Genomic DNA, 25,373 nt, shown 5'->3' on the forward strand with positions numbered 1-25,373 from the left:
CAGGATCATTTAGACAAGACTTCAGTTATAGCTCAGACACAGCATGGTTTTGTTAAGGGGAAGTCTTGCCTGACCAACTTGATTGGATACTATGATGCAGTCACAAAAGAACTGGATGCAGGGAATAACTTTGATATTATATACTTGGATCTTAGAAAGGCTTTTGATACTGTTGCACATGGAAGACTGCTACACAAATTGGAGCAGTGTGACATTGGAGGCAAATTGCTGCTATGGATAAAGGGGTGGTTGAGGGGGAGAAGACAGAGAGTGGTAATCAATGGACACTGCTCGTCGTGGACTAATGTTATTAGTGGAGTCCCTCAGGGCTCAGTGTTGGGTCCATTATTGTTTTCTGTATTTATAAATGATATTGATGATGGTATATCAAGCTTAATGTCCAAGTTTGCAGACGATACAAAGGTTGGCAGGGTTGTCAAGGACACTACTGACACTATGCTGCTGCAACAGGATCTGGAAAGGTTGAGCAGATGGGCTGAGAGGTGGCAAATGAAGTTTAACATTGACAAATGTAAAGTACTACACATGGGAAACAGCAACCCCAGAGCAACGTATCAACTCTGTGGTACTACACTGACAGTGGTAGAGAATGAAAGAGACTTGGGGGTGGTTGTGCAGGCAGATATGAAGTTCTCTGAGCAGTGCAGACGGGCTGCAAGAGTAGCTCATGGAGTATTGTCAATGATATACAGGAATTTTTCCAGCAGGGATAAGGAGGTGATTATTCCATTGTATAAGGCAATGGTCAGGCCACACCTAGAGTACTGTATACAGTTCTGGAGGCCTCATTTCAAGAAGGATGTAGAGCTGCTGGAACGAGTACAGAGAAGGGCAACAAGATTAGTGAATGGAACAAAGGGGTGCTCTTACGAAGAAAGGCTTAAGTTTTGCAAATTACAGTGTCTGGAGACTAGGCACCAGCGAGGTGATCTGATAGAGGTGAATAAAGCCTTGAATGGTTTAAGCATGCTCAATGCTGATGGGATTCTTCCTCTAGCTCAGAAAAATCACCTGAGAGGGCATAAATTCAAATTGAGGAAAGACAGATGTAGGATAGATGTGCGGAAATTTGCCTTTAGCCAGCGGGTGGTTGGTTGGTGGAACAGACTTCCATCCCTTGTGGTGGAGGTTGATAGCCTAAATAAGTTTAAGGCTCAGCTGGACAGGTATTTTGAACGAACAGAGGGGTGAAGTGGAAGTGGGTTTTTTTTTTTTTTTTTGGCTGATGCTGCATAAGCTTGCTTTCTTGCATCAAATGCCTCTACTAATGCTAATGCTAATTTCTAAAGAGCCATAAGTCCAAACTCTGTCACTGTCACAAGAGTAATGGCATTGCCCCGTGGCAGTAAACAGAGATAAACAAATGAACTATAAGCATTTTCTCTCTCACTATTTCAAACTACCTGCATTGAAATAGTACCCTGCTTCTATATTTCTATATTTTATAAATTATACTGCTAGTAAATTATATTGCACCCACCTAAAGCTCTGCTTAAAGTGATTTTAAATGGAAATTAATGCCATTGAAGCTCTGTATACCAAATGAGCTGCATAACTGACAGTACATCTTTTTTACAGCGCAAATTACAAGATCGGATTACCTTAAATATGGCAAGCCGGTCATTTTATTGGGGCTGGAGATTGGCCTTGTTTTCTGGTTCTTTTTTGTAAGTGTACCTATTCTCATTATTTTTTACATAATGTATGTGTTTGGTTGTGGACTTTTTTTTTTAATGCATGCTCTAAGTTATATATAATTTAAATTGTTCTCAATAACTCAAGTTGGTTAGTCTAGTTAAAACAAATTGAGATGTGGTTTTTTACATAGTACAGTAATCAGCTTTAGTTACTGTACCATTACAGTGCTCTCCACAGGACCTGTCGAATGGGTGCACCACCTGGTGAATTTAACTGACTGCCCAGCTAAAATTTAAGCGATTCTCACAGTACCGTATGGCACTGGTTACTAATCTCGATCAGTATTAATTTGAACATATTATGTGATCGAGATCAATGCGACTGGAGCATATAATGATAAATTATGCAATTAATTTTTGCTCTGGATCACTTAAGACACATTTATAAATAACAGAAAATTTTATAATATTGCAAAGTATTACACTTCCTCACCCAACTACTTCATAATGCCACCCGGCTGGCAAAATTTTCTGGCGAGAACATTGCATTAAGGAATAGTTATCTGATAATCCCATTCTTACAAAGTGCTTACCATATACCATGACCTCCAAAGGATGAAGATGTCATTTTTCACTTTTTTAAGTTCGTATTTGCAAATTCTCTCCACTGATATAGCCATCCAAATGTACAAACTGGATTTTTGAAACTTCTGGTTTTTTAATGATTATGCATAAGTATTCAGGAGTAATTCATTATTTTTATTAGATAATACAGTAGCTCTGATCCCTACAGAATAATAGGTGCTGGTATTAAGCGAAAATATTAGCATTAGCATTAGTAGAGGCACATGATGCAAGAAAGCAAGCTTATACAGCATCAACCAAAAAACCCCCCTTCCCATTTCACTGATTCATTCATTCCAAATGTTTGCCTAGTTCTGCCTTGAATTTATTTAAGCTATCAACTTCCACAACAACAGATGAAAGTTTGTTCCAGCAATCAACTACCCGCTGGCTAAATGCATACTTCTGCACATCTGTTCTACAACTGTCTTTCCTCAGTTTGAATCTATGCTCCCTCAGGTTTGTAATCTGAGCAAGAGGAAGAATCCCATCAGCATTAAGCCTGCTCAATCCATTCAAGGTCTCATATACCTCAATCAGATCGCCTCACAGGTGCCTACTCTCCGGAAACTGCAATTTGCAGAACTTAAGCCTTTTTTCATAAGAGCACCCCTTTGTTCCCTTCACCAGTCTTGTTGCCCTTATCTTTACTCATTCTAGTAACTCTACATCCTTCCTAAAATGAGGTTTTCAAACCTGTTTGCAGTACTCTAAGTTATATATAATTTAAATTGTTCTGTTATATATAATTTAAATGGCCTGACCATTGCCTTATACAAGGGGATAATCACCTCCTTATCGCTGCTCGCAAAGTTCCTGTATATCATTGACATGACAGCCTGGCAGCCCTCTGGCAGCCTGTCTGCACTGATCAGAAAATTTCATACCTGACTGCTGTTGTTGTTATTTGGTTTTTAGGAGCATTAGCAACCACGGCCATATTGCTCCGGGGATATGTGGTGGTCATTCCCTGACCTTTCCGCATCCTCCGTATTTGGTGGTCACAGGCTCGAACCCCGGTCTAATCAAGAAGCGTGTGCTACGCACTGCCGCTCCTGCCCACCTGGCTACGGAGGCGCCTACCTGACTGCACAATTATCCCAAGGTCTCTTTCGTTCTCCACTACCCCTAGTAACACTACATAGTTGGTACATTTATCTGGAGTTACTGCTACCCATATGCAGTACTTTGTTGATCCACTCTTGTGATTGGTCCAATAGGTAACATACTTGCGTAAGAAATAAAAGTTGAGTTCAAATGCTACCTTCTGTATGGGTGTTACGGTTGTCTAGTATTTTTTTTATATCAGGTATTGCCCCCAGGGGCTCACATCTGTTGAGTATGGGCTTGGCACACCCAGGGTCCCAAGCTGGATATCATTCATCTCTTTCTTGGTGATTGCCCCCCCCCCTCTCTCTCTCTCTCTCTCTTGGGGGTAATTCAGAAATTTTTTTTGGCTGGTGCAGCATAAGCCTCAGGCTTCCAAAATAATAATAATTATTATTATTATTATTATTATTATACTAGAGAGCACTAGCAGAACTAGAGACCCCAACCCACAAGCTGTACTGGGACCGCGCCATAATAACAGATAGGACAATCCCGCACAACAGACCGGACATAACCCTTGTGGACAAGAAGGAAAAGGCTACCTATCTGTTTGACATAGCAGTACCCAACACTGGCAACCTGCAGAAAACCCATGGGAAAAAAATCAGGAAGTACACCAACCTAAGACAGGAGATCAAAGAGATGTTGCATATGCAACAAGTAACGACCATCCTGATCATCGTGTCAACCACAGGTATGGTGCCAAAGACCCTACATAACAGCCTAGCAGCAGTAGGTCTCCCAGCAAACACCTACAAGGAACTCCAGAAAGTCACAATCCTGAACACCTGTAGGATAGCTAGAGAGTTCCTCGACCAACAGTAACATCAGACGTAACAACAACCACCCTGTGTACTTGGTAGCAATACCCGTCACGAGATGGAACCCCCAATCAGGGAGAAATAATATAAGAGCAGCAATAATAATAATAAGTAGTGTGATATGACTTAACAATTGAATTGCCTTAAAAACTAAATGTATACTACTGTACTATTAAATATTCTACTGTGAAATAGTATTGAATATCTGACAAGAATGATTTTGTAATTTTATAATTACATTGCATATAGATATAATTACATTGCATATAGATAGATATAGATGACATATAGTCTAGGAAATATGTAAAACAGAAAGAAATTTGTGTTTGAAAATTATTAACAGAATATAATGCATAAATTTATCACCTGTGGTGCCATTTTTAAGTCTGGCCAGCCTATTTGCCTTTGTATGGTTCTCTTAAGAGAAATTTTCAGAAAGTTCTAGTTTTTTTATATTTTACTGTATTTATTGTAACCCATTTCATAAAACATTAAAAAAAAAAATATATATATATATATATATATATATTTTTTTTTTTTTTAAATTGACATATATAAGTATAAATATGTGTATGCATAATGCTGAATTTTCCTGCACTTAATGTTTTGTAAATTGAAAATGAAAGAAACTAACTGTTTCATGTTTATAATATTTTTCCTTTTTTTTTTCTCAACTCAATTAATAAAAGTTTTCTTGTGTTGAAAATAACATTTGAAATTTTCATTAAAGAATGAAAAAAGTGCATTTAAGTACAGATTGCAAAAAACTGTCACAGGTGCCACCACTGTTGAATTAAAATTGAAAGGAACGCATATCACTTAGCCTCGAGTGACTTGATTTCTTTGAAAGGTGAAATAAAATCTACCATCTACTGCACATCACTAATATAATCACTCCACCTTTACATAAATGAATATTCTTATGATCTGTTCTGTTTCCATTCTTAAATTCTGAAGTGTGTGCTCCAAAATTGATTATATGTATGCAATGACCATGTATCTATATTACAGAATTTTTCAAAATCCATGATTTATTGGATACATCATTTCAAATTAGATATCTGAAGCCAGTTACTTATAACTTATATCGCAAAAAAAAAAAAAAAAAAAAAAAAAAAAGACTTGTTTATCATTGGTTCTTTTATATTAACATTGTGAGTATTATTTGGTGAAAAGATGATATTTGTGATTTTGCAGCTACACTATTATTGTGAATTAGTAAGTTAAAGACAACGTTCTTATATATGTTTAGCAGTCAGTAAGCTTTTGAGTGCTTTTAATAATTGCTACAGTCTTAAAACTTGAGAAGTAAAGTATCTACAAGTTACCACAAGATGCACTGCTTTAAAGCAAATAATATCAGTGCAGTATCCTGCTTTATTATATTGTAAAAGAGCATTACAGTTAATAAAGTTATTAACAGAACTTTAAATCTATGTTAATAATTTTTTTTTTTTCAAGTATTAAGAATTTTGTAAGCACCTAATTTCTTGTCTGTTATAACTAAAGTAAAAACTTTGTTTTGATATTTTTAGCACTCTCACCACTACAGCACAAGCATACACTAACCGTGCAACAGTGTTTGAATATATTGCAGCAGGAGGTAATGATGTTTTATTTTTTGCTCTTTTATTATATATTAATGTGTATGTGTGTTGGCACAAATGGTTTTGTGATAAATTAAGAGATTAAAAAGAACTTTTATTTTTTTAGTGCTTAGTAGTTAATGATACTAAAAAGAACAGGTTATTTTGTAAAGAATTTTTACTCTTGGCATTAACTGCTATATCCTGTGTATTTTTCAATGTAGTTCTCAATAATTGAAAGTGCATAATATCATAACATAATGAAAACATGTTGCAAAGTGAAGCCAACTACTGTTGTACTTCAACCAGAGAAACACATGATCCTTGAGACCTAAGCACCAAGAACCATATATATTAGTATTGGTATTAGCAGTGCCAAATGATGCAAAAAAGCAAGCTTATATAGCATTAGTCAAAAAAAAAAAAAAAAAAAAAAAAAACGCACTACTACCTACCTTACTTGTCCATCCCCTCCAAGAATTTGTCTAGTTCTTCCTTGAATTTATTCAAACTGCCCACCTCCACAACCGATGTTCAGTGATCTGCTGGCTGAAGACAAACTTCTGCATACCTATCCTGCAACCATCCTTCCTCAGTTTGAATTTATGTCCCCTCATGTGTGTGTGTGTGTGTGTGTGTGTATAGTCTCAGCAAGAGGAAGAATGCCATCAGCATTGAGCTTACTCAATCCATTCAAGGCCTAAAACACTTCAGTCAGATTTCCTCACAGGTACCTAACTCCAAACACTGCAATTTGCATAACTGAAGCCTTTCTTGGTAAGAGCACCCTTTCTGTACCCTTAACCAGTCTCATTTCACTTCTCTGCACACATTCCAGCAAATCTACATCCTTCTTAAAATGAGGCCTTCAGACTTGTATACAGTACTCAAGGTGTGGCTCAACCACGGCCTTGTAGAAAGAGATAATTGCTTCCTTATCCCTGCTAGCAGAGTTTCTCTATATCATTAACAAAACCTCATGAGTTGTCGCCCTTGTTTCGTTAAATCCAATAACAACAACATGAGTTGTCCTGCAGCCTTTGCACTGCTCAGAGAACTTCATATCAGAACTTAAGAAAGGAACACGTGGAAACCAATTTTTTTTTTTTGAAGTGATGCTAATAATGAGAGGGAATAGAGAATGCAGAGAGATAAAGAAATAAAAAAAAAGGAGATTAAAATTTTGGTTTAGTACTAGAAAAGAGCGAGGTATAAAATTTGTGTCATAATTTAAGGTTACACTCTTGTTTCTTCTTTTGTAGGTGATGCTTGCAAAGTTTTTTTCACATTCACTGAACATACATTAAGGAGAGGAGATTACTTCACTTTGGATAGGCTAACAGTATGAAAGTTATACAAGTATATACACTGAGTTGGCTTTGCATTAGTAACATCCCCTTGTTTAGAAATGGACTGCTCTGTGAAATCTCATATCAGCTGTTTCCGTTTGTGAAAACTCACAATCGGAAACAGCTGATATGAGATTGTAGTTTGCACATGTGGTGATCAGTTTTTGAGTTTCTGCAGTGGGTTGTCAAGATCTCTCTGACTTGAAAAGTGGAATGATTGTGGGGGCAAGGTGTGTTAGTACTAGTTTCTTGACAACAGCCAACATGATTGTTAATTTCTCCATTCTGTGGTGTCACAAGTCTACTGTAAGTGACTCAACAGCAGTTGGTTGACTAGCCAAAGGTTATGTGTGGCCGACACCTGTGGTGAGCGTTGTGTGTCTCATCTTTGTTACACAGTAGTGATGCAGCACAGTGATCCTGCTAACAACCCAGTACAATGTAGGAATAGCAAAACCAATATCCACATGAACTGTGCTGTGGACATTAGCTTGTATAAACTATGGCAGTCGATGGCCATCGCAGGTAACCATCGCAGGTTCACTGTGAGACACAAGAAACTGTGCCTTGCACGGGCATATTAGCACCAACATTAGACCACTGATACGTGGAAATATATTTCCAGGTCTGACGAATTCTGTTTCAATCCATCATGCTGATGGATGTATTTTCATTTGGAAAAAGCAATGAGGCCATAGCATGCACTGTTGGTGTTCAGCAGACTGAAGGTTTTATGGTTTGGGGACGGTTTTCGTGGCATTCCTTGAGTCCCTGATTACTCTTAATCAACAGCTTGATGGGAACACCTATCTTTCTATCATCACTGACCAAGTACATCTCTTCATGATGACAATATATCTAGACAGTTCTGGTGTCTATCAACAAGGCAAAGCACCATGTCGCAAGGCCCAGCAGGTTGCCAACTGGTTTCAGGAACATGACAGTGAATTCATTATGTTCCCATGGCCACTCAGCTTGCCCAATCTCAATCCAGTTGAACATGTTTGGGACCCACTGGAAAAGAACATTGGATGCTATGATCATTCACCTGACAATGCATGGGCATTACTGGACACATTGTGCAATGCATGGATGGTGCTACCACAGGACACCCAGCAACACTTTGTGCAGTCCATACCAAGATGTTTATGGGCTACAAGATCAACAAAAGGTGGCCCCAAGAGGTATTAGGTAGGTGTTGCTAATGCAAAGCCAACTTAAGCAAATTTTTAAGCAAATTTGACAATAGAGAGCTATTAAATGCTCAAATATTCCTATATATCCTATTATCTTATGAGATGCAACAGGGATTACCTTTATTTTTTTCTATAGGATGGCTTCTTTCGACCAACTCTTCTAGTCCAACACATTAATGATTAATTTGTAACAACAATATAATTATAAGCATTAAAAAAAAAAAAGATAATAAGCTATATTCATTGGATGTGGCCTCACCATATGCAAATGTAAATGTTCCATATGCTTTAGACATAGTTTGGACCCTTTTAAATGATGACAGTATAATTAATAACACTAGACTTCTCAAAGATAGAATCTTTGAACTAACAGAATTATTAGTAAATGCCAATTATATTCTCTTTCAAGACAAAATCTATAGACAGATTTTTGGTCTACCAATGGGCCTAAACATCGGTGGACTCATTGCTGAGTTATACTTGGATAAATTAGAGAAGTTGCATCTTAACCCATTCTTTCCACAGATCACATATTATGGAAGATACCTAGATGACATTTTGATTATTACAGATCATTTGACCATAAATAATGTATTACATGTTTTTAATAATATCCATTGAAGATTGGTATCTTGGTATGAAATCAGTTACTCTGTTCCTTTCTAATGGAACTAAGATATTTTTGAAGAAGTTCATGTAGTATTGCAAGAAATGAACTTTCAAGCTCATCTTGCATGATAATTTTTGAAGTCTATTGAGCATATTTTCAATGAAATATTATAACTGGTATCCTTGTTCCATGAAAAGTTGAGTTATGTTTTTGAAATCAATCATGCAGCTTTTTCATCTATGTTATGGTTATCATTATTTCACATTGCTTCTCGGCAGTTAACATTATTACTTCGACTAAAAAAATATCTGTTTTGAGCTTTGCATCAGATAAATTCGAAATTGATTGTAAAGATACTTAATGCAGTTATTATCCTTTTCCAAAGCCTTTACAAACAATCTGTAAAGCTCTATTACTTCATATCATATCAAGCCCAAGTTGATATGAAATGAAGGTCAGCCTATTTCAAAATTATTTGATCTGCCTGACTTTCACATTGAACACATTGTCTTTAAATGGAAGGTCTTTTTTGCAAGAGTATCACATGGCCATTGCTTTTTATGCTGTGCTGTCCCACACGTATACAAAACATGACATTCGTTTGTAACCTGATTGGTGATCCAACAACATAAAAAGAACCTTTTAAGCCTTGCAGAGTTATAAATTATATCCTTCATATTTCACTTTGTGGAGACTTGTTGAAAGTCCTTTGTATGTTATAGGGTTGGCATTCAGGTTAAAATCCTATTATAGTTAAACTGTTTTTATATACAGATAAGCTTAGAGCTATTTATCACTTCATTTTGTAAACTCAATTTTCACATCTTTTGGCAGTTCTCATTTCGTGATTTAAATCATGACTGATTTGTCAGATGCTATATTAAAGAGGTGTCTGGTGAGAACAAATGGTTGTGTGGGGATGGTACTACATTATTAATAAGTAATATATAATTTGAGACAAAACTTAACTTCTTAATAATATTCCAACTTTATTAAACCTACTACTAAGTAGGTTTAAGAAAGACATTTTACCACTTGAAGTGTTTAATTAGTTTATTGGACAATTATTACAATAGACCAAAACAATCCCAACAACTAAATAAACTGCCTAAATTTTGGATTTTTGTTGAAATCTGTCTTTGGGCCTGACTTTGTTTAGGATAAGTTTATAATTCGACCAACCATGGAAAACCAAATTGTACTCACTTCAGGAGATGAGATATCAAGTTAAAAACTTATCCTAAACCAAAAATCCAGGCCAAAGATGGATTTCAACACAGAAATCCAAGGTGTAGCCAATTTATTTAGTTGTTGAGACTGTTTGAGTCTATTGTTCTCTCATTCCAATAAACTAATTAAATACTTAATATAGTAAAGTGTCTTTACTACTTAGATCATTTTCCTCTTTTCATTGACATTTTATTTGGCAAACTCTGCCAGTGAAACAAATTTTTCTGAAATACGTTGAAAATATGATCTTAGCAGGCTCTGAAAATTTGTTCACAATCTAGGAGCCAATGCTAAAAGTTAGTCACAAACTGAGGGAAGCCAGTATTAATCAACCTCATACTAATAATGATATTAGATGATCCATTGATAGTTGAACTCTGAAAATTAAAAGCTTTATCTGCTGGCTGTTCTGAGGTTCTTGACCAGTTGTTAGAAGTTGTATTTAATAGTTAATCTGCAATCAGAGAGGAGAATCCAGTTAATAGAAGAATAAGGGTAAGGATTTAATTGTCTCTGACGGTCATCTCCAAGTTTATATATAGCATTGATTTATATTTTGATTTTTAACATTGATTTATTAATCAATATAAATGAATTATATTGAACCGCTGGACACTACACACCTAGGAGGGCTGTCAATCCTATGTCATTTTTTCTGAAATAATGTTTAGGAATGAAAAATCTTTTCAAATCTCCAACAAATTGTTAAATGATCAAGTATCAGAATTGGAAGGAAATTTAAGAAAAAGTTGGAGACTTGCAGAGTTAAAGACATATCTATTACAGATATGTCTTTTCAGACAAATATTTTGCATAGTTACAATAAACAATAGCTATAATTAATTTATAAAAAATTAATTGTCACTTTATTTTACAATATAGAGGGTGCCTTTTTTCTCTGCTCAGTATGAATGAGCAGAGAAAGCAACAGACAATACACTTGTGATGTTTCATCTGGAACATCACACATTCTTGTCTATCAATAATGCTACCCCATATCAACTGTGTACCTTCAAGCATCTGGAGCTTGTACTGTTTTCCTTCATGGAATCTGTCTGATTCAATTCTAGTATTGTGTATGAAACCACTTGCATTCTTGGGAATCATGGAGACCAGGTCTGCAATTAGGGGTGTATCCAGTTAATAGAAGGGTAATGATGAGGACATTGCTGGTAACAGTTCATTGTCCCTGGGGGTAATTTCCAAGTTTATATATGGCATTGATCTCTATATACTGTATTGTTTTCCTACCATCTTCTTCATCCACCTTAGTTCAGTATTCAAGGTTGATAATTTGGCAGAGGTGTGTGTTGAGTGCCAAAGACCATTTTACTGATGCATATAATGGAATTGGATATAAGCATCATTGGACATAGGTAATAATGATTTTTCACATCTTGTGTTCCACACATGCCTTTGCTGTATTATCCATAATGCTGTATACATTTTCATTTTCATGTGGTTAAGGTGTTGCTGGAAGGAGGAGAGGTCTTCATCATTCAGTGTGAGTTTGACCTTTTTGCATTGAACTCTACCTTTGTCAGTGATCATGCGAATCCTTGCAGTATACAGACCACAGTGATCAAAAAGGAATTGGCATTTCATCTTAATCCACTAGACCAACCTGTGAAACATTAGTCACCAAGTCCAATTCCTTAGTAGGCATGGTGGTCATGACAGCTGTGTTTGTCAAGCCTTGACACTTGGTTTGTACACTACTGATGGTAAGTGACTTTTAATCTACTGATTAAACATGCTATTGCTTTTAACAAAGAAGTATGCTCTTTCTCACTGTGAATTTATATTTTATTTTGTTTTTTTTTTAATATAAAGAATTAAATTGTTTGCTTTTCAGCAATCTGTGGCAGCATGTGGAGGTTAACGTTAGGCCCTGCAGCAATGGCAGTAAGTGGATTTCTAGGAGGAACTCTAGGGTTAGTAATCATCATGTAAAAATGCATTTACTGTGGTAGTGGCTTAATTGGTATGAACACCATTACATTTTAAAGTTAAGATTATTTGAATATCTCCAAAATTTTTTGTTTTTCCTGGAAGATTTATTTGTATTTTGTGATTTTATTATTAGTATTAAAATGGCAGAATGATGCAAGGAGGCAAGCGTATGTAGGATTTTACAAAAAAATTTAAATAAATAAAAATAAAATTTCTTCACACTATGAAAAAAAAATCTACCGTTCCCAAATATTTGTCCGATCTCTCTTTTAATTTCCATTAATTACAGTCAGTCCTCGTATAGCACGATAGTTGCGTTCCTAGAAACCCTCGTGCAATATAAACAACAGGCCCTATGGGAAAAATGGGGTTAGGTGCCAACCACCCAAGATTGAACACACATTTGTAACCAAAACATTACCAAACACAATAAATAATCGTAATAAAATACTTACGCATTTTATTACGACTATTACGTAATAAAATATTGCTAATGCTTTTACTTCTATCATAAGCAAACTTGTTTTTTGTTTGATTTTCTATCCAAACAGATGACAGGCGTTTCATCTCTTCCAATTCTTTGTGTCTTAATCTAATGGATTTTAATTGCACTTTGAGTTGTTCCTGCTATGAAAGTTGTTTTTATTTTCTCTGCATTCTTTCTAATTCTCGGCGTTGCCTCATTTAGGTCTGTAACACGTGCAATATCACATGGTCTTTCATTTCGCTCAAAGCATTTCACAATTTCATATTTTTTCTCTATTGACAGAGGCGGACTGGCCATAAGCCTTACCGGGGAAACTCCGGTGGGCCAGAAGCCGGTGTGATTTTGGCCATAAACCATAGTATGAGGCCACTATAAATTTTCCTGGGTAAGAATTTTTGACCCAGTCCGCCTCTGTTTATCGATATTGCTTTTCTTTTTCTCTCTGAATCTGCAGTATCTTCACCAGGACGCTTCCTTTTCACACCTTTTAAGTATTTTACTCATTTATAGGGAACAAAGCACAATTACAAAACGAGGAGGCACGCTTGATACACATAAACAAAGCTGCGCGCGGCGTGTGTAGCAACTGAATAAACAACACCGTAAAGGCTGAGATACACTATTAACACCTCACATTTTACTAAAGCACATTTCTAGGGGTTACTACCATAAAACAATAAAAACAATTTCCAGTTGCGTTTCTGCTAGTGGAATCTGTTATAAACTGGTAGTAAACTCGATCTAATTGCGATTATACTGATAGCTGGAATTGTGTCGGTTTTTACGTTATTATGGTGAAATGTGTTTCCCTTTCACTGATATAAAAAACATAAAATACATTTTCAGAATCTTCTCTTCATTCCTATCGTGTTGCGTTCGGTTGGGGTGATTCTGCGTTCGACTGCCATTTCTTGTAAACACAAAGGCGAATCGTGCATAAGCGAATTCGGTTCGTGTTATATAAGATATCGTTCCCCTATTTATAAATTGTGTATGATCGAATTCGTGTGGTGTAAACACGTGTTATACGAGAACTGACTGTATTTCCATAAGATACCAAGGTCATAAGACCTTGGTATCTTATGGAAATAACTTGTTCTAGCAGTTGATTATTCTTTGAATGAAGGCAAATTTTCATACATTGTCTACAATTATCTTTACTTAATTTGAAAATGTGTCCCCTTATTTGAGCATACTTAATGATATTTCTGTATCATTAAGTATGCTCAACCTTTTGAAGTATTAAACAAATTAGATCCCAAATGCCCACTTATCATACTCAGTAGCTCGGAGAACTGGAGTCTCTTCCTACGAGAATATTTCATCCACAACGAGTCTAGTTGCTTTTGTACCTTTTCAGTGGTTAATATCTTTCCTGAAAAGAGGCGTCCAGATCTAAGAGGAGAAGAGAAAGAACATATGTAAATTTCAAGCAGACTACTGTTTCCAATTGCTTTTTAAGAAAACATCAAAATTTTATCTACAGAGAATTGAAGGCTGAGGATTTCAAAGGAAAATGAAATGATTCTGTAAAATATGTAAGTTTTGAAAGTGAGAAAAAATGACAGTAATGCAAAATGAACAGAGACAAAATGTCGCTGTTCATTTTGCATGACCCAGGAATATAGCTGGAGGACACAAAGAAAACAAGGCAGTTTATGATGGGGATAATGATTGAATTCATTCACCATAAAAATTAAAACCATTTCAAGTGAGGAAGAATTTAATTTCCTTTTAAAATCTCTAAACAGCAACACCAACTTCAAAATTTTTGTTTTAAGGAAATTGAGAAGTAATGAAGAAATGAGTTTGCTTGAATACAAGCTAGCTTGGTCCAAGATAGTTTTCTTTTTTCCTTTTTTTTCATAAAAGCAATCTCTTACTAATATTGTTGATTTGAATGTGATACTAAATGACCACGATAAAAAATATATATACAGTCAGTCTTCGTATAGCACAATAGTTGTGTTCCCAGAAACCCTCGTGCAGTATAAACAACAGGCCCTATGGGCAAAATAGGGTTAGGTGCCGACCACCCAAGATTGAACACACATTTGTAACCAAAACATTACCAAACACAATAAATAATCGTAATAAAATACGTAAGTATTTTATTACGATTATTTATTTATTGTATTTTATTTATGATTATTTATTATGATTAATAGTCATAATAAAACACTTACATATTTTATTATGACTATTACGTAATAAACTATTGCTAATGCTTTTGCTTCTGTTGTAAGCAAACTTGTTTTTTTTTTTTGATTTTCTATCCAAACAGATGACAGCGGTTCCATCTCTTCCAATTCTTTGTGTCTTAATCTAATGGATTTTAATTACACTTTGAGTTGAAATGAAAGTTGTTGAGTTGCTATGAAAGTTGTTTTTATTTTCTCTGCATTCTTTCTAATTCTCGGAGTTACCTCATTTAGATCTGTAGCACGTGCAATATCACACGGTCTTTCATTTCGCTCAAAGCGTTTCCCAATTTCATATTTTTTCTCAATCAACAGAGGCGGACGGCCATAAGCCTTACGGGGGAAACCTAGGTGGGCCGGAGGCCCGTGTGATTTTGCCATAAACCATAGTACGAGGCCACTATAAATTTTCCCGGGTAAGAATTTTTGACCCAGTCCGCCTCTGTTTATCGATATTGCTTTTCTTTTTCTCTCTGAATCTGCAGTGTCTTCATCAGGACGCTACCTTTTCACACCTTTTAAGTACAGTAATACCCCGACTTACGCGAACTCGGAGTTACGCGGTTCTTGATTTTTTCGTTTGGCAACACTGCCGCCCACTATCTTCAAGGTCGTTTTTCATATGTTATCGATATACGGTGCGACGGCGGAGAATGAGAGCGAAAGATGAACAAAATTCAACTTTGCTACGCATGAGCTGCACACATATACAAGAATTTGTATTCCAACTATTGTATTTATATGTGTGCGTTCAAATTCGTGCTCAACTTTTGTCGGAAATTACATCGTTTTCATGAGAGAAATGGATCGCTTCGGTCGAGCCATATACAGTCAGTCCTCGTATAACACGTGTTTACATTACACGAATTCGATCATACACTATTTATAAATACGGTAACGATATCTTATAATTTAACACGAACCGAATTGGCTTATGCACGATTTGCCTTTGTGTTTACAAGAAATGGCAGTCGAACGTGGAATCACCCCAACTGAATGCAACACGATAGGAATGAAGAGAAGATTCAGAAAAATACATTTTCTATTTTATATCAGTGAAGGAGAAACACATTTCACCATAATAACGTAAAAACCAACACAATTCCAGCTATCGATATGCAATTAGATCGAGTTTACTACCAGTTTATAATAGATTTCACTAGCAGAAACGCAACTGGATTTTTATTGTTTTATGGTAGTAACCCCTAGAAATGTGAGGTGTTAATAGTGTATCTCTGCCTTTATGGTGTTGTTTATTCAGTTGCTACATACTCGCAGCTTTGTTTATGCGTATCAAGCGTGCCTCCTCGTTTTGTAATTGTGCTTTATTCCCTAAAAATGAGTAAAATACTTAAAAGGTGTGAAAAGGAAGCGTACTGGTGAAGACACTGCAGATTCAGAGAGAAAAAGAAAAGCAATTATCGATAAACAGAGGCAGACTGGGTCAAAAATTCTTACCCGGGAAAATTTATAGTGGCCTCATACTATGGTTTATGGCCAAAATCACACCGGCCTCCGGCCCACCGGGGTTTTCCCGGTAAGGCTTATGGCCAGTCCGCCTCTGTCGATAGAGAAAAAATATGAAATTGTGAAACGCTTTGAGCGAAATGAGAGACCATGTGATATTGCACGTGCTACAGGCCTAAATGAAGCAACGGCGAAAAGCACATGACAATTGCAAACTTGACAGGTTGAAAATTGAAAAGGGCTCAATTGTAAAGGGCTTAAAAATTTTAGAAAACATAGACTCCAACGAAGAATGCGTTATAGCTACAAAGCAAGGAATAAAAAAATTATTAGCTTGCTACGAAGAAATTCTGCGTGAAAAAAAGAAGTCTGTGTCGTCAGACGAATTTGTTAGATTTTATGAAGCGATCGACATCGAAATAACTTTTTTACGTAAGTCATTTATTTTTTTAATACATATTTTGTATTAATATGTATAACGAACTGCAATTTTATTAATATTTTTCTTCTAAACTAGTGTTTTTGTTAGTCCTTGGTCCCAATTGAACAAAATTTATATGTATTTATATGCAAAGTTTTACCCCGACTTACGCGAATTTGACTTAAGCGATTTTCGTCGGACCCACCTATCGCGTAACTTCGGGGTATTACTGTATTTTACTCATTTTTAGGGAATAAAGCACAATTACAAAACGAGGCGGCATGCTTGATACACATAAACAAAGCTGCGCTCGTGTAGCAACTGAATAAGCACCGTAAAAGCAGAGATACACTATTAACACCTCACATTTTACTAAAGCACATTTCTGGGGGTTACTACCATAAAACAATAAAAACAATTTCCAGTTGCGTTTCTGTTAGTGGAATCTGTTATAAACTGGTAGTAAACTCGATCTAATTGCATTTGCGATTATACCGATAGCTGGAATTGTGTTGGTTTTTACGTTATTATGGTGAAATGTGTTTCCCCTTCACTGAGGCGACTCCGTAGCCAGGTGGGAAGGAGCAGCAGTGCATAGCACACGCTTCTTGATTAGACCGGGGTTCGATCCCGTCACCACCAAATATGGAGGATTCAGAAAGGTCAGGGAATGACCACCGCATATCCCGGAGCAATATGGCCTTAGTTGCTAATGCTCCTAAAAACGAAACAACACCCTTCACTGATATAAAACACATAAATACGTTTTCAGAATCTGCTCTTCATTCCTATCGTGTTGCGTTCAACTGCCATTTCTTGTAAACACAAAGGCGAATCGTGCATAAGCGAATTCGGTTTGTGTTATATAAGATATCGTTCCCCTATTTATAAATCGTGTATGATCGAATTTGTGTTATACGAGGACTGACTGTATATATTTTTTAACAAAAGTGATGTCTAAACATTGTTATAAAAAGCTTTTTCTGAAAACATAAAAGCTCTTTTTTTTATCCTTCTATATACACTCAATGATCACTGAATTATGGCCACCCCATCCATAATGGACTGTGCCACATATCTAGCAGTATAAAAAGCTGAACAGCTTCCCACACTAGAGCAGTCATAATTTGCATTTGGTTGTGCAAGTTGAAGTAATAAAGTAGCAGTTATGGAACGTAGTAAAGATATTACAGTTTCAAAAGGGCATGATTGTGGGAGCTTTTGTGTCAGGTGCTTCCATATTGGAAACAGCATGTCTTGTCAGTTTCTCAAGGCCCACTGGTTAATGTGTACAAAGAATGGTGTCAAACTACCTCTCACCAACAGAATTGTAAAGGTTTATGCAAGGTGGATGTTTGTAGTGAGCGAAGGCTGCAGTGCATTATGGTATGGGTTCTATGGCAGATCACTGTGCAACAGTTGACATCGCAATACAATATGGGGAATGCAAAAACAATATTCCAAATGACAATGCACCACACACCCAGACATATGGAGTTCCACAGCAGACAACCCAAGAGACACCCTCTCCTCACTACTGATCATCATTGACGAATGCTGTTGTGCCATCAACAAGATAGTTGGACATTGGAGGACTGGAAACAAGTGTGCTGGTCAGATGAGTCCAAATACCTGGTGTAATATGCTGATGGATGCCTTTGTGTGTGGCTCAAGCAACATGAGTCCATGGACCAATCATGCAAGGTGCTCGCTATGCAGACAGGTGGTGGTTGCTTAATATGGGGCATGTTTTACTGGCAAGAACTAGGACTCCCTGGTGCGAATGGACCAATGTTTCACTGTTGAGGTTTACCAGCAGATCTTAGAAGACCATGTGCACCCTGCCATGTTGCATTTTTTCCCAGACAGGAATGGGATCTTCCAAGATGATAATGTGCTGTGTTGTCGGGCCCACACTGTGCACAAGTGTTTTGAGGAACACAGCTATCACCCATCTTGATTGGCCTCCAAATTTGCCCAACCTTAATTCAGTTGAACACCTGTGAAATGTTTTGGAATGGAATGAGAAGTGAAGTGTGTGGACATGCAGCCATCATCTATTCCAAAACTGTGGAAAGCCTTGCAGGCAGCATGGCTGCAAATCCCTAAAAACGTCTTCAGACTTCTAGTGAAGTCAATGCCTAGGTGAATAGTGGCTGTTATCCGTGCGAACTGTGGCCCAACATTGTATTGGATAGGTAGTTATAATTAAGTGATCACTCAGTGTATATATAGATGTGTATGTTTTATTGATTTTAATTCATTATCAATAAATTACAGCTGTATATGTGGAGTTTTTCTTGAAACTGTACAGAGATATATTGCCATCTATCATCTGTGTTTAAAAGTAATAGCAGCTGTTTTTATATTTACAATAATTTTGAAAATCAGTATGGAAGGGCATATCCTTTCAACAAGATTTCAGATGGTGTGAGCTTACACAAACCAAAAATTGGCTTGTGTATGCTCGCACCATCTTATTATAAAAAATTAAATTAATTTTTTTTTCAAAGTTTTGATTTTAATTTTGACAGTAATCCTGCTCTTATGTTCACCTAAAAGCCAAAATAGAAAAAAATTCAAATTTAAAAGCATTTATGTACATAGTTTTTACAAAATTCTTCAAAAAAATTCACTGCAGGATCACTGATGTATGACATCCCATTTCTTTATATGCATCAAGCCCTTTCTGAACTCGATCTTTGTATGCAGGAGACTTGTGGTTACCCAAAAAGTTTCCACAGAGCCATCTGAAAGCCTATTATGCTTTAGTTCTAATACACTAAAGGTATTTTTCAAAGCTTTCATTCTGCAAGAAACTCTCTGATTTGAAGCCCACAAAGATTCTCTCTTTCACTTTTGTGGCACTGATATTTGGGAATTTGTCACTTAAGTAGTGAAATCCTCTCCAGTTCATCCTACCTTAATCCAGTACTTTGCTTTAACACTTATAAACTTTAACACTTTTTAACACTCAAAGCTTTCATTCTGCAAGAAACTCTCTGATTTGAAGCCCACAAAGATTCTCTCTTTCACTTTTGTGGCACTGATATTTGGGAATTTGTCACTTAAGTAGTGAAATCCTCTCCAGTTCATCCTACCTTAATCCAGTACTTATGCTTTAACACTTATAAACTTTAAAACTTTTGTTAAAGCATAAGTACTTAACACTTAAGTACTTATGCTTTAACAGAACTCTTCATCAGGCTAAGTTTAATGTGGAAAAGAGGAAGAAAAATCTTTATTCGGTTCACTAATGAAACACACTACTTGTTTCTGGCTGTTTGTGCTAGTTTGAGGTCAGTCTCATCTGAAGTAATGGACTACAGTAGAATGGCTGTCCCAGAGGTATAGATAGCAATATTTTGTGAACCCTCCTTGCATGTCCATTAACATACCAATGACATTGACGTTACTGCACATATACCATTGATGAGTGTCTTCACATTGTAGTATGTCTACTTTAGATGAACAGAGTGGCCAATCAGGATGGATGGCTCTAAGTTCCCATTATACAAGAGAATAGCTTTCAAACTTTGCTGTGAAGAGTCAATGAAGAAGTTTCATCCAGTTGTAATTTGTGCTTGTGATAATTCCCTAAAAACTCCATTGATATTATGGCAATAGCAGAGCAGACCATTTACTGCAAATAGCATTGCCAAAACTTGGTTTCCTTTTTGAAGTGAGACACTGACATTCCTCTTAACCAAGTTTATCAGATTTTGTCTCAAGGTAGGAAGTTCTGCTTTACCTTTATCTTTGGTTGGCACTAGATTTCTGATGAAATCATTTACTCTTGAGTAAACACTTTCAGCTCCCATGTTTCTTCATGGGGTGTATACTTGGGATCAGCCGAAGTTCTCAGGCCTCCACCAATTGCATTCCATTTCATCTTCTAAAGAATCTAGTTTGTGCTGGCTGTGGAAGTACTGGAATTGGCATACTGTCATCATGAGGAGTTGCTTTTATCATTGAATTCAGGTTTGAATGAACAATTTTGTGTTCATTCTTTCCCGAGAATCTAGTTACATTCACATGACAAAAGTAGCAATCACCATTATGATCTTTTGGCTTTTCCATATTATGGGAAATATCCCATAATATGGAAAAGCCATAATGTATGATCATAATGTGTGATCTTTTGGCAAAAGATCATAAAATATTATGGGTATGGTAAACAGCATTTACTTTTTCCTTTTGTTCAACCAGTTACATAATCCATTCAAACAAGTGGTTCCCATGCCTTACTCTGGCTCTGGTCACTTAAAGGAGAGCCAGTTTATATAACTGGTAAATTTTCCAAATATCTTTTGTGATTCTACACTGTCGTGGTTTAGTCAGGAAAGAACTGCATACATAGCAGAATATGTTAGGATGATTTTTACACTTTTTTTGGCATGGTTAATGTGTTTCAGTAATTCATTGGATCTTACCTGAAACAATTTATAATCAAATAATTAAATTACAAATTTTTTTTTTGTGATGAAAAATACAAGGTGTCCGGACTAGAGGTATCCAAAAATAACGGCTTATAATGCGAGAACCACTCATTATATTTTCTCAAACGAAAGTGCAGTCAATAGGAAATCTCTCCAAGATTTGTTTCATTGTCAAGGTCACTAGTGCAGGTGTGCACGTGCAAAAATGGCATAAGAATGGCTATTGCCTCAGTCGAGATGTGGACACCACAGCGGAAGGTGCAGTGCATGCTTTCGTTAGCTGAATTTCAATCAGTTGTGTGTGTTCAGCAGCGTGCACAAAGGGAACAGAATGTGGATCCTCCCACATCCAAATCCATTCTTCAGTGGGATAAGACTCTAAAAGAGATGGGAAGTTTGGTTTCACAAACTGGGAAATACCCGAAAAAGTGTGTGACCGATGAGACTGTGGGTCGGATGCAAGAGTCATTCTCTAGGAGTCCATGTTAATCAATTAGACTGGCTAGTAATGAACTGCAAATTCCTCGTTCAACAATTCACAACATTGTTCACAAACGTCTCCGTTTGCGTGCATACAAACTTCAACTTCTTCTACACCTTAAGCCAGATGATCACCGCTTAAGAGCTGATTTTGCTGCTGAGATGATCAGCCATATCGATGACAATCCCAGTTATCTTGATCTGTTGTTATTCAGTGATGAATCAACCAGTCACATTTGCGGGAAAGTTAACAGACAATTGCTGCATTTGGGGTAGGAGAATCCTCACCAAGTGATCGAAAATGAAAGGGACACACCAAAAGTCAATGTCTGGTTAGGAGTGCACAAAAATGGTGTCATCAGTCCATTTTTATTTCATAGAGTCCACAGTGATGGGACACATTTACCTTGACATGCTGCAGATTTTTGCTGTTCCACAGGTTCCCCCAGGTTTCAGCAAGATGGTGCTCCACCACACTTCCATAGAGATGTTACTACGTTTTGATGGATGTTGGATTGGAAGAGGAGGCCCAACTGCCTGGCTGCCTAGATCTCTGGATATGACTGCACTGAACCTTTTTGCATGAGGCTTTATTAAAGACTGTGTGTACCAGAGAAAAGTTCGGGATTTGGACAATTTGAAACAGTGTATCATTGAAGCAGTTGCTCTGATAACACCTCAGACGCTGGAAAACACTTGGCAAGAGCTTTAGTATTGTTTTGACATCTGTAAAACTACAAAAGGTGCCCACATTGAACTTTACTAACCTTCATAAAAACTTGGTGAGTTATTCTGTATAATAACAAAAAAATTATTTTAATACATCTTATAGATGCTGAGATATGTGTGTATTTTTGGATACCTCTAGCCCGGACACCCTGTACTTGTGCTGTTAATAGGATCTCTACCTGGGTATGCTGATTGACTGACTTTTCTTGCATTATGTACTGATAACTGCTATGGCTAGAGTTCCAGATTAATTCAGGTGTATCTTTCTTCTTTCCTTAGTCTTATGGCAGGATAGCAGCTATGTTACTAGCCATGTATTTGGAAAGGTATGGGTTCATATCCCATCAATGACACAAGGAACATATAGACATTTTCAGGCAAAGGCTAAGTTAACCAGTTTGTTAGAGATGCATAATTTCTCATAGGATTATTCATTGCACAAATGCACAAAATTGTACCTTAGAATGCACAATTTATAAACACAACATACTCCATAGCTTTGGGGTCTAAGTTGCTTTTCAAACTAATTTTACACACAAATAATCCCAGCTGCCTTGGAAATGCATTCAGATGCAGTCCTTGTGTCTTCATTTATCATTACTGTACCATATAACACCATACAGTGTCCTTTTTTGCATAGTAGTGTAAAGAATTTGGCAGATTTAAATTTGTCTTAGTGTGACAAAGATTTTTAATGTTTTTTTATAGTGTACCATATGTATAAAATCATGTAATTTAATTAATTTTAAATTTAAACTTATTTTTAGATTATTAGCTGGATCACTTGTAGTTGCAGGATTTTGGATCACTGGTACGTCTGTTGCAGAATTACGGTATTGGAATCATGGATATTGGGAAAAGCAGATAATGTGAGTATTATGTATTTTTCTATTAATTATCCCACTGATAATTGGATATCAAAACATTTTATGAAGAAAATAGACCCATTTAATATTAATAAAGTTTAATTAATTTTCTTTTCTAATTGGAGACTGGATTATTTTGACCAGAATTTAATAATTTTTTTTTCATTGTTCAAAGTGGATAAATAATATTATACAAATTAATGATTACAACAGTGAAATCAAATATGATCATAAATTACATGTATATATAGCGTTTTTTCCATGAAAGAATGCCTGTATTTTAAATTTACATATTTTTATGACTAAGAAACATATTACTGGTTAAAGTACAATTTAATTGATTGTCAACTTTGAACCAATAATTCATTAAAACGATGAAGCACACAAACTATTAATTACAACTAGTATTTTCTAAGCCTGCTACTTTCAGTTGTAAAGTTATTATCTAGACCAGCATTTCCCAAACTTTTTTAGTCACGGAACACTTTTCATCTCACAACATATTCACGGAACACTTACGAAACACAAGTTTAGCAGGAGCCAAAGAACTGTTTGCTAATATTTTATTACATATGACGCAGTGTGCATCAGCAGCATCTTTATTTCTAACACATGTAAAGCCGAAATTCAAATAACTGTCATCATACTTTCGTTTTGGTCTTTTATTAGTCGGTTCCTGTTTTTTCATTTTGATTTTTGGGGGAACGAAATGCTGTGATTGTTCATCCTCACTCTGAAGAGTGACAATATTGTGATCGTTTTCATCGACCACAGTTGCAATACTAGAAGTGCTTGCTTCTCGTTTTAAAGTTCCTTTTTTCAACCACAAATCCATGGTCACATTTTTTAATAATAATATTTCAAAATACTAATAATTATCAAAAACAATTTATACAAGGAAGCGAGTTTAGTTATGATATTGGTTCACTTCCTACTCTCCTTCAACCTGTGTACTCCAGGCTAAATCGCATATGAATGGCATACGAGATCACTACATTGCTACTTTTTCGTAGATACCATTACCTCTATGCACACTTCTCTATGCAAAAGCCCGCCACAATAAAGTGTTCCGCGGTCTATTTGATTATTAGTCTATGCCAGTATATTAACAACTGAAAAAAAATAATGTTAAATGTTATAATGATACAAAAGTGGTGTATGCTACAAATATGCAAAATTTATTTTATTTTTTTAATTATTAATTACGATTTTTCACGGAACACTAGTGTTCTGCAGAACACAGTTTGAGAAATGCTGACCTAGACAGTGCCCACTATTTCTTGTGAAACCTGAAGCAATATTTAAAATAATGGAAATAAAATTAAATAATGTTTGCTATTATGGTGTGATCTGCATATGTTAAAGCCAGTAAACATGATAAAAACATTAAATTAATTATTTTTTTTTCCAAGAAAGAGAATATCAGATCATCGTGATTAACCATGACTATTTAAATACCTGCCATTTTGTATTAGATTATGATGGATGTCTTGCACAAATTGGCAAAATTCCGTATACAGAAATAATAAATAGTGCATGTTAATAGAATGCCAAAAACTAGGAAAATGCTCCCAGTTTTTTTTCTACTTCAAAAATAGTCCTGAAGTTGAGTTTAGGAAAATCTTGAAATTTTGCCAATTGTGTTAAGTTTAGATATTAAAGTGACCAGTTATTTAATTGTAGCATTTAAATAAGTTATCTTAATAACCAGTTATATGAGTGTTTTTTCAGTAGTTGGATTGTTACCTTATAAACCATTTGACCGGGTACGCGGTTATCCATGTGTTGGACAAGATTTTGCAGCTCCAATAAATGCCAAGTTTTTATTAATATTTAGAATTTTATTGACTTAATTGTTATATTAAATTATTTTCTATAAGTAGTTTTATAGTCATAGTCAAACTCTTTTTTTTTTTTTAATTTAGATAGTGATTTTGAAAGCTAATACTTAGCATCCATAGATTTTACTGTTCTTAACTTGCCACCATTGTTATACGATACAGAATAGCATAACGTATATCCTGAACTTGGTAGCGTAAGGTTTAATGTAAAACTAGATAGCAAAATACAGTGGCGAACAAAAAAACTGCATCACTTGTGAATTTTGCAAATAATGTGTTTTGCACTGCATTGTGGGTTGCAGAAA

The 25,373-nt window shown here is 35.9% G+C and overlaps 1 protein-coding gene across 1 annotated transcript in view; it reads left to right on the top strand.

Moving 5' to 3' along the window:
• 140up (RPII140-upstream gene protein) overlaps nt 1–25,373 on the top strand; it is a 37,249-nt gene that overhangs the window by 5,826 nt on the left and 6,050 nt on the right. The window contains exons 3-6 of the mRNA XM_090368960.1: nt 1,600–1,688; nt 5,749–5,816; nt 12,040–12,118; nt 23,129–23,230. Coding sequence (XP_090225086.1) covers nt 1,600–1,688; nt 5,749–5,816; nt 12,040–12,118; nt 23,129–23,230 — 338 coding nt within the window. The remainder of the gene's footprint in view (nt 1–1,599; nt 1,689–5,748; nt 5,817–12,039; nt 12,119–23,128; nt 23,231–25,373) is intronic.

Source organism: Mastigoproctus giganteus, chromosome 2 (genome assembly GCF_048544385.1).
Source record: "Mastigoproctus giganteus isolate SK-2022 chromosome 2, ASM4854438v1, whole genome shotgun sequence".
Taxonomy (NCBI): domain Eukaryota; kingdom Metazoa; phylum Arthropoda; class Arachnida; order Uropygi; family Thelyphonidae; genus Mastigoproctus; species Mastigoproctus giganteus.